At 43.7% G+C, this 9,122-nt stretch overlaps 1 protein-coding gene across 2 annotated transcripts; it reads left to right on the top strand.

The window, feature by feature from the left end:
- Positions 1-715: 715 nt before the first annotated feature.
- On the top strand, positions 716-9,034 carry PVALB (parvalbumin). 2 transcript variants are annotated; one of them, XM_008940646.1, is made up of 5 exons: positions 716-785; positions 1,075-1,142; positions 3,067-3,199; positions 3,607-3,716; positions 8,813-9,034. In XM_008940646.1, exons 2-5 carry the CDS (start codon positions 1,082-1,084, stop codon positions 8,839-8,841), a joined length of 333 nt encoding a protein of 110 aa, XP_008938894.1. In that variant the 5' UTR covers positions 716-785; positions 1,075-1,081; the 3' UTR covers positions 8,842-9,034. The 2 variants fall into 2 exon arrangements, with proteins under 2 accessions (XP_008938894.1, XP_008938893.1); XM_008940645.1 differs by having other exon boundaries at positions 731-973.
- Positions 9,035-9,122: the final 88 nt, after the last annotated feature.

Below are 9,122 nucleotides of genomic sequence, written 5' to 3'. Positions count from 1 at the left end.
GGGCAGCGTGGGGACCTCGCTGCCACCGCTCTGCCCTTCCCCCGTCGTTCCTGGGGCAGAGATGCCAACACTCCTGCAGAGATCTGCCCTACTACTGGGCCCAAACCTTGGCTATCTCAGCCTAATGGCTCCCGCCCAAACTCTAAGAGCGAGTTGGACTACTTGCCATGTTTCCTGTGAAATATGGGCACAGTTTCTTGGAGGAGAGAAAAAAAAAAAAAAAGAACCCTAAAAAATGCAATTCCTAAATCTCCTCTGACGGTGTCGGGGAGCCCCCGGTCCCGCCTGAGAAGCCCACCACTGCCCTGGAGCTCCGCACGAGCATCTCGTCACCTCGCATCTCGTCTCCCCATATCATATCGTGAAAGATTCTGCAGCATATTGTGCATTACAAACGGGATCTGTAGGATTCGCAGGGATGTGATAATTAATTCAGCGAGGATGATGCTTAATATGGAGTGGCCCGAAAGAAACGAGGTCTAAAAGGAACGTGTGCGCGAAGGGGAGGGGGACGGGAGAAGGGGGAGATGTTTAAACCCTTTGAAAGATAAGGCAAATGTTCAAAAGCTACATTCGATTTGCTTCCCGACCTCAAGAGCAGCTCGAAACTTGGCATATGCTGCAGTTCCTTACTCATCACCGACTCGAACTGCTAAAACTCGTCCTGACTTCCTAAAGGGAAAGGCTCTGCGCTGCACCACTCGGTCTCCCACCGCACCCGAGAACTTGACCTTGGCAAAACCCTCCCTCCAGACGGTAGCACGACAGACCCTGGCACCGCTCCAGTAAGGCTCCAGCTCCCACCTCTCGGGGATCGACCCTCACCCGCGTCCTCCCCCACCCCGCTCCCCGCAAGGGCATCCCTGTACCCTCTCTTTAGCCGAAGCCTGGCGTCCGTGGACTACTCGGAGCGCCAGCCCGTGGCACTCAGCCAGGCAGAGCCCCGGAGCTGGCGCGGGGCCAGCCTCTCCCGGTGTGCCGTCCCCACACGGCACTGCAGCTTTGGTCATATGAGCAGAAATGATGAGGAAAGCACTTTTTAATCTTTTCGCACTTGCCTCCCTGTTCAAACAGTTGCAGGATGGCTATGACTGACGTGCTCAGCGCTGAGGATATCAAAAAGGCTGTGGGAGCCTTTTCAGGTGAGTGCTTTCTTTTCTTATTGTTTTTAATTCCTTTCTTCTCTTCAGCTTAGGATAGTAGCGCATTTACTGAAGCTCGGGGATCCGGCTAGACAAAATATCAAAGGAGGATGTGTTCTCAGAAGTGCAGTGAAAGCCTGACAGGTTTATCAAGTACAGGGCTGCATCCTCAGCAAATTTCCCCTGCACATTACAGAGGTGCAATACTTTAAAGGAAAGCAAACAGTAACTGCGGTCAGACTTTGCCTCTACGGAGAGGATACTTTCAAAAGGAACAAAACCCCCAGCGAACTAGGGTGGGTTATACCTGGATGAGCCGTCAATGTCGGCTGCTTGCCACTCACCCCCGAAACTGAGTTTCAGGTATTACAGAACTGCCTTTTCTTGTTTCAAGGAGCTACGAAATTTTTTTCTTACTTCCTATGCGGAATCCCCGGCTGGGCTTTGCTTTTCGGGATGGAGCAGAAGGCAACAGTAGAGCAAGCGGGTGCACTGCTCGACTGCAGAAGCTTTCTGCAGGACGAATGGCTGCATGCAGCGCTCCACACTTCCCTCCCTGACTCCCCCGGGTTGCAGATATTCCCTGCCCCTCTAATTCATCCTCACCCTCCAACCGACAGCAAATCCTCTCCGTGCTTACAGGGATTCGAGTAGTTAAGGTTGCTCTCAAAGAAATGCCAGAAATCGTGCTCCGGGAAGCACGTTAGCTCCCTCCTCCCCCAAGACTACCTGGCTGGTCGCACCACCCAGGAAAGCAGCCTCTTTCTGTCCCGGTGTGTGCCGTGACCTTCCCGAACAGGCAGCAGCCCAAAACCCGCCGAGCACGACTAAACTCAGCAGCCAGAGGGGCGAAGGGACCGACAAACGGCTTCTCTCGACCCAGCAGCTGTTTTTCTCATTAGCTTCCATTGTTCTAGGGCCATTTCCAAGTCCGGGAGCAGATGCAATTAGCACCAGCTAATGACAGATCTCAGTCAAGTAGATCCCGAAAGACTGAGCCTCCTTAATTTTATGTAATAGGAAAAGCTGCGGCGGGAAGGGGAAAAAAAAAAAAAAAGAGTCCACAGCAGATTTTGGAGGTCACTGTATCGGATTTCTCATTCACGCTGTTCTAATCCCCACCTTTCTAACCCACACCGCAGTCCTTAGGCGACTGGTGCGGTTAAAGGACAGGAGAGGTGGAGCAGGTAAACTCATCCAGCTCGGCTCCGATTTCTAGAGCTCTGGCCGGTTTGTTTGGTGTTTTTTTCCTCCTTCCTCCTGGGCGCTGGTGCCTGAGGAGGTCTTGCAGGCAGCCTGGAGTACAGCACTCCCTCGCAGCGTCTGAGCCTACAAACACGATTGCCCCCACCTTTAGCTGTCAAAATGCAACACTGATTTCTAGCAAGTCTTCAGGACAAACGGAACGGAGCTGAGGTAGCCATGTGGCCCGAAACAGCTCCCGTCAGTGCCAGGCTTCGTGGTTGAGTGAGAGCGTGGGGGTTTGGTTTGTATTTTCTGGGCTGGAAATGCCCCAAAGTGACAGTGATCTAATAGCCAGAGTCCACTCTCAGGTGACCGGTTTAGCGTAAAACTTGGCAAAGAAGGGTTTAGGGCACTGAAATGAGTACAGGAACAAAGCAGGTTAGACTTCAGCTCCCAACTCTGTCGTAGACTTCTTGGGTGACCTTGGGGAAGTCTCCATCCCTCTGGAGCTCAGCTCTTCATCTGCAAAGCAGAGATGTTGCCCCTCTCCCCTTTCTTTCCATCAGTGTCTGTGAAGCGTGGATGGTTGCAGTGCATACACCCAGCTCTGACCACAGCTGAGCTAGACTGTGCCTCCCAGGGCAGGACAGGCACCAGTGGGGAGTAAAAACACCACTGTGTGTTGGTGCACATCTCAGTGATTTTTCTAAGCAGTTCCGTGGCTTTTCATCTCCTACAGCGGCTGAATCTTTTAACTACAAGAAGTTTTTCGAGATGGTAGGATTGAAAAAGAAGAGCCCAGAAGATGTGAAGAAGGTTTTCCATATTCTTGATAAAGATCGAAGTGGCTTCATCGAAGAGGAAGAACTAAAGTAAGTAAAGATACATCCTTTCTCAAATAACCTAGACTCAAGAGTCTAATTCACTGTTTCCTTTTCTTACAAGACTCTAGATAACAATGTACATTTCAATCTCTTGAGTAGTATTTATGTGCCATAATCAGCATTTTGCTGATTTTGTGATCTAAAGTGTGTTGGAGGTAGCTAGTCCTAACTTTTCTTGCAGGATCCCTACGACACACAGATGATCAATGCGTTCAGTCAAATGCAGTTTCAGAGTAAAGCACTTCTGAATGTTAAAGAAGGTCAACAACAGAAGATACAACCCTGGCTTCTAATTCACATATCAAAGCAGTGGTACAAATAAATACAAAGTGAAACTATTCTGGGGAAAAAAAAAAAAAACAAACTTTCGTTTTTTTCCTGTGCCTCCTCTTTAGGTTTGTACTGAAGGGCTTTACCCCAGATGGAAGAGACCTCTCAGACAAAGAAACGAAGGCTCTGCTGGCTGCTGGAGACAAGGACGGTGATGGCAAAATCGGCGCTGACGGTACGTGGCTAGAGGAGAAAACTTTGACAGTAACAATCGAATTTTGCTCTTACAGACAAGAACTGAGGAAATCGAGGAATCACTGGGGGCTGTGACCTTCTGAAGGGCACGGTTTGGACTTAATGAAATGCCAAGTCCTGCTACATTTATCATACCTCGCCTGCAGGCTTTAGGGGAAGCAGGAACCGAGCTGACACTAGAGGGGGCAAGAGCTTGCAGAAACCCAGAGGTAGTTCAGGCACGCCGCAGAACAGGACCAAGTATCGACCCAGCTACTACTTCCATTAGTTTAATTTTACCGGTGATGCCCGTGGAGTGAGGATCAGGACACTCAGAGTTCAAAGAACCAGGCTTGACTAGAAAACTTACAAAAAAAAGGGGGGAAAAAAGGCATTTCTGCTCGATAATTAGTAAATAGGAAAGTAATGCATGACTTAGCAAAGCAATGCTCTTAAAATTCTAAGTACAGTCAGTCTGCTACAGAATTTTTATGCAGTAACTGTCTGTCCAGCTCTTGCTAGTGTTTGTGTGGGTCTTCACAGCTAAGAGAGCCTGTCACTCCCTTTTACTAAAGATGAGAATTACAAGAAATGAACAACTTTTCATCTCACAACACTGCTGAAAAAAAATGACTGATTTTCTATGCCCTCTTGGGATGCATCAGATTAACCCACATACAGAGTTTCTCATTTTTCCTCTTTCTGTATCCCTGAGACACACTGGGAGAGACATGAGGAGATGCATTTCTGAATTAAATACTTCTTCATTGCAGGAGGTAGTAGCAGAATTTTGTGGCCGGAGTACTGAATCACCTAGGCAGCAGGCAACTAAGTTTTCATCACATTGCTAAGCTGTATGATAGGTTGAAAGCTAAAAAAATCTAAAGCCCATCCTGTTTAAAAAAAAAAAAAATTAAAAAAAAGGAATAAAAGGCAAAATGTAGCTAACATAGTCTCCTAATTTAGAAGCTGAAAAAAATGACCCACAAAATCAGCCACTGACCAGTCAGGCCATACATCAGCCAAACTGCCTGTTCATGGCACACTGGGATGGGAGTGACCATGACCCTGTTTCCAGAGTAAAGCCTCTGAATTTCTCAGATCATGGTTATATTGTGGTTGCAGAGGAGCAATTGTGAAGCATCTAGGGGAAGTCCCTGCTAAACTTTAGCAGCACTACTGAACCCAATGAGTGTGTCATCATTTGAAATTTCATATGCTTTATTATATGGGTCTTCCTTATTCATCTTAAAATTAGTGGCAGTGGTACTAAAATCAGTAGGCAAGATTTTTGGAAGAATATTTGATTCAGGTAAGTAAGCCTACAGCCGACCCACCCACCTCACATCAGATACATTTTCAATTGATCCTGTAAGGCTGCAAAACCAAAGCAGTATCAATGGGACCAAAAGAACTACATTGCAGGATGATTTTGGCCTATAGAAGAGAATACAGCATTAACTTTTTTATTTAAGATTGACCATAACTATGAAGTTGAAACAATGCCTGAAAGCCAGTACATTGTAATAAGCCACATGAAACTCCTCCTTATCTCTTTCTTCTGCAACTTCCAGTCTTCCTTAAATTTGAACTAGAATACTCTGAAATGGTACCTGACAATGTAAGAGAATGAAGGACTTTTTTCTTTTGATTCTTGTGGCCACATCCCTACTATACAACATTATTAGTTTCTTTTCCATGTCTTAAATCTGACTCTAACAGCAAATTGTTACACCAGAAAGGCTTGAAATACATGAAAAGTTAACAGCAAACTGTTTCCTGCAGCTGAATTTGTCAGGCATCACTTCCACCCCTTGTTTCCAACGTCAGCTTTGTACCTCACTAAATGATCCCAACCATGGAGCCTTTCACAGGGGTTAACTCACGAGATGGACACACGCTGTCCCTCAGGAGCCCAGAGCAGCTGTAAGAACTGATCTTCACAGATTTTTAATGCCACAGAGATGTCTTTCTCAGATGTACCTTCACCAAGGTTAATCCAAACCAAATCAGCCTTCTTCCAGTTAGGGTTTCACATTACAGGTTTTCTCCTAGGTTTCCTGCAAGATCATTCAGCTCATAGTTTCACCAGTTCGCCTCTTGCCTAGTCAAGATTTGTAATTTGTGGCTGATCTGCCAAACAGTTGAAAACTTCCAGCTTATTCATGCAAGACATGATCACCTTCTGTGTCATGTCAAGCCCCCTGAACCTTCTACTGATGCAGACAGAAAATGATGAATCTGAAAAAACCTGCAGGTCAAGGCCAGGTTACTTAAAACTACAAACATTAGCTTTAAGAGTGGATTGGGAAGTATGCTGAAGCAGCTCTGCCAGCTTCAGGAGAACGTTTATAAGAAAGAGGAGAAAAGACAATGAAGATTTCTGCTCACTATGTTGTTGGGGTTTTTTTAATCTATTTTGTGTATTAGCACTGGACATGCACATCTCACCTTTCAGTCTCTTGATATGAATAGACTTGAGAAAGTACACAGAGAATTTTCAAAGATTAGGCATCGTAGACAGAACAAATCCAAATTTTTGTCCCAGTAAGTCAAATCTTTTCCTTCATACAGCTCAACTTCTGCAAATATTTTTAAATGTTTGAATTATTTTCTTTAAATGTTGTAAAAATGAGACCTCAGACATTCAAAATTACCACTAATAAGTCATGACAGAAAAGGAAAACCTTCTCTAAGCCCTTCTTTTCTTATCCCTCTTTGTGCTTGATGTTCTAAAAGAAATGTGTAAGTCATTACTTACGAAGATCCTAAACAGATTTGCTATTGTACAGATAATGTAAAAAAACACAATCTGATGACAGAAATGATTAGCCTACAGCATGTTCTCTGTAATTATAGCTGTCATTTCAGTAAAATACTAACAGGGTCTGCATTAGGCTGGTTTGTACCATTAAACTAGACTGAACACAGTGAAATAATCTTTTCCTTTTAAGTCAGAGATTTGACACAAGACAGCTAGTAAATTATTTTAACAAATTATTTTAGACAAAGAAGTCTAAACCCTTGTAATTTAAAACTATTCTTTCTGCAAAGAGAGACACAGCTTAATTTTGTTTGGAGAGAGAATTACACTAGAAAAGAGGATGTAGTCAGTCACCAGGGTTCTCTCACTAACAGGCCAGTCAGAGGCAATAAACATTTACAAGAATGACCATCAGGCAGGGGCTAATAGACTCTGCTTCATCTCAGCAGCTTTGGTGTATGAATGGGCTTTGTAACAATGCCTCCACAAGCCACCTGTGGTTGGGCTGACCTTCACAGGAAAATAAATAGTGAGCTAGCTTAGAAGCTCATTCAACTGCAACGTCTTTGAAACATTTAAAGTATATTGAAAATCCTGGGGAAGGTCTAAAGCGTATAGCAGTTGTTCATGAAGGAGTATTTCATGGTTTGCTGGCTATCAGAAAGTACCCATGAAATATATTGCCATTAAGAGATAATATCAGTCATAATCTATTATAGAAGATACTTGGCTGCAAGTCTGAATAACCTTTTCCAAATATATTCCGTAGGTACAAGTTATTATAAAAAGGATTTAATTTAGCTGTAGCAGGTATGACAACATGTTCTAATAGAATATGCAGTTAGTTTTCCCTTTTGGAAAGGTTTCCTCCACTGCAGTTCATGCTTCTCTCTGCAGCATTTATTCACATAGTGATTTCACAATCACAGCCTTTTTCCTTCTCTGCCCAGAATACTGTGGGGTTCTATCACAGGCACTTTGTGTTATAATCTCTTAAATTCAGTTTGCAACACTTTCAATCTACGTACCCCCCATGCACAGGATTTATGTGTGTTTTAAATAATCTGCATCGCTAATCCTAATTTGGATTTACATCTTTCACAATGATGGATAAATTTGGATTTAATTTAAACCTTCTGGCACTTTTATTTCTCAGTCTGGTTTGTCAGCATTTGGCAATATGGGGTTTTTTTTGGAGATGTCATCAAAAGTGCTATCTGTTTGCACATGCCAGACAGTAAAGATCTCCCTTGTTTAGAGTTTAGTGCTTTTCAACTAAAGATTTGGATGTTATTTAAAATGCCTAATTTTCATCTTCTCTTTTAGTTGCAAGACATTATTCTTCATTATGTCCAGCTTCAATCTTGAGCCTTTACAGATAACTGCCTCCCCTGTTTGTCAGTTTTCCTCTCAGCTGATTATGTTAAACCCATAAACCACTCTCTCTGTGTACCCTCTAATCCCTTTATCATCCTTGTTGCCCTTCTTGGGATTCCCTCCAGTCTGTCACTCTTGATGCTCCAAGGCACACGTGACCCTGTGAGGTTCCAAGGTTGGGTGGAGTTTGGAATTATAACCTCCTTGGCTAACACAGCATTTGGAGTGCAGCATGGCAGGCAGGGGCTCACCCAGGACACAGCTGTGCCTTCCCCATGCTTTATCACCCTGCTGAAAGGCATCACGTACACACAGAAAGTATAAAATAACCCCAAACTGCTGACAGATACATTTAGGTAAATATTATGGATGTCACACTAATAAAAAAACACGTGGTAAAATCCTGGCCCTCTGAGATCACAGGAATTTTTCTTGTTATCCCCAATGTGGTCAAGATGGCTATGCAGGTTGACGTCAGCCTTGGTTTTGTAGTATGCCATTTTCAGTCAATTTGCCATGATGAAACTTAGTTTAAATGTAATATATTCATAATATAGGGACACGTGTACTGTGAGTCATTAATGAGTCTCTTTGCCAAACTCTGATATGAAGGAAATTTATCTCACTGCAAAATTGAATTTCCAGTTCTTGCCTTCTTCCCATTGAGATTTACAAAGGAATAAGAGGGAAGTAATCAAGTTCTTCAGATGAATAGCAGTGGACAGTCCTGACAGTCTGGCATGTACAGCATTTCTCCCTTGCCCTCAAAAGACCCTTTCATTGCACTGTAAGATTCCCCAAGCCATACTTCCCCTTTAATTAACTTGGTTTTCTTTGTTCTTCTGTTGTTGTGATGTTTCTGCTACACCAGTGAGTCTGTAATCATTGTAGTATGCTCCTTCCTTTACATTTTCTTTTTTTTAATATTTTTTTATTTATTTTTTTCCTTTCTCCAGAATTTGCAACTCTGGTGGCTGAATCATAAAGGCTTTGACCAATGCAAACCCTTCACCCATCCTTCACTGCCCAATTCCAACCACCTCCTGCTGACTGCTTTGGCTCCTGTTCTATTTATTTATGTTATTTTATACTCCAGCTCTGTTCTCTGCAATCCTGCAACTCGGTAATTGTGCTGAAAGACACTGTTAAAATAATAAAGGTCACATCAATCTGGGCTTTATTCTCTCTCACTATAACTTGTTTCTTATTTCATGTAGGCTTGGCACACGCTGAGAGAAAATGTTACTCCTTCTTGCTGACATTCCT

The sequence above is a fragment of the Merops nubicus genome, unplaced genomic scaffold, assembly GCF_000691845.1.
Source record: "Merops nubicus isolate BGI_N331 unplaced genomic scaffold, ASM69184v1 scaffold40735, whole genome shotgun sequence".
Taxonomy (NCBI): Eukaryota; Metazoa; Chordata; class Aves; order Coraciiformes; family Meropidae; genus Merops; species Merops nubicus.
This window is presented reverse-complemented; position numbering and strand designations above follow the sequence as displayed.

What these genes read in the sequence shown, in the direction of transcription:
- PVALB (XM_008940646.1), top strand. Translation starts at nt 1,082, where the DNA reads ATGGCTATGACTGACGTGCTCAGCGCTGAGGATATCAAAAAGGCTGTG. An exon ending in GGCTGTGGGAGCCTTTTCAG is followed by an intron (nt 1,143 to 3,066) that starts GTGAGTGCTTTC and finishes CATCTCCTACAG; the next exon opens with CGGCTGAATCTTTTAACTAC. An exon ending in TGGCAAAATCGGCGCTGACG is followed by an intron (nt 3,717 to 8,812) that starts GTACGTGGCTAG and finishes TCCTTTCTCCAG; the next exon opens with AATTTGCAACTCTGGTGGCT.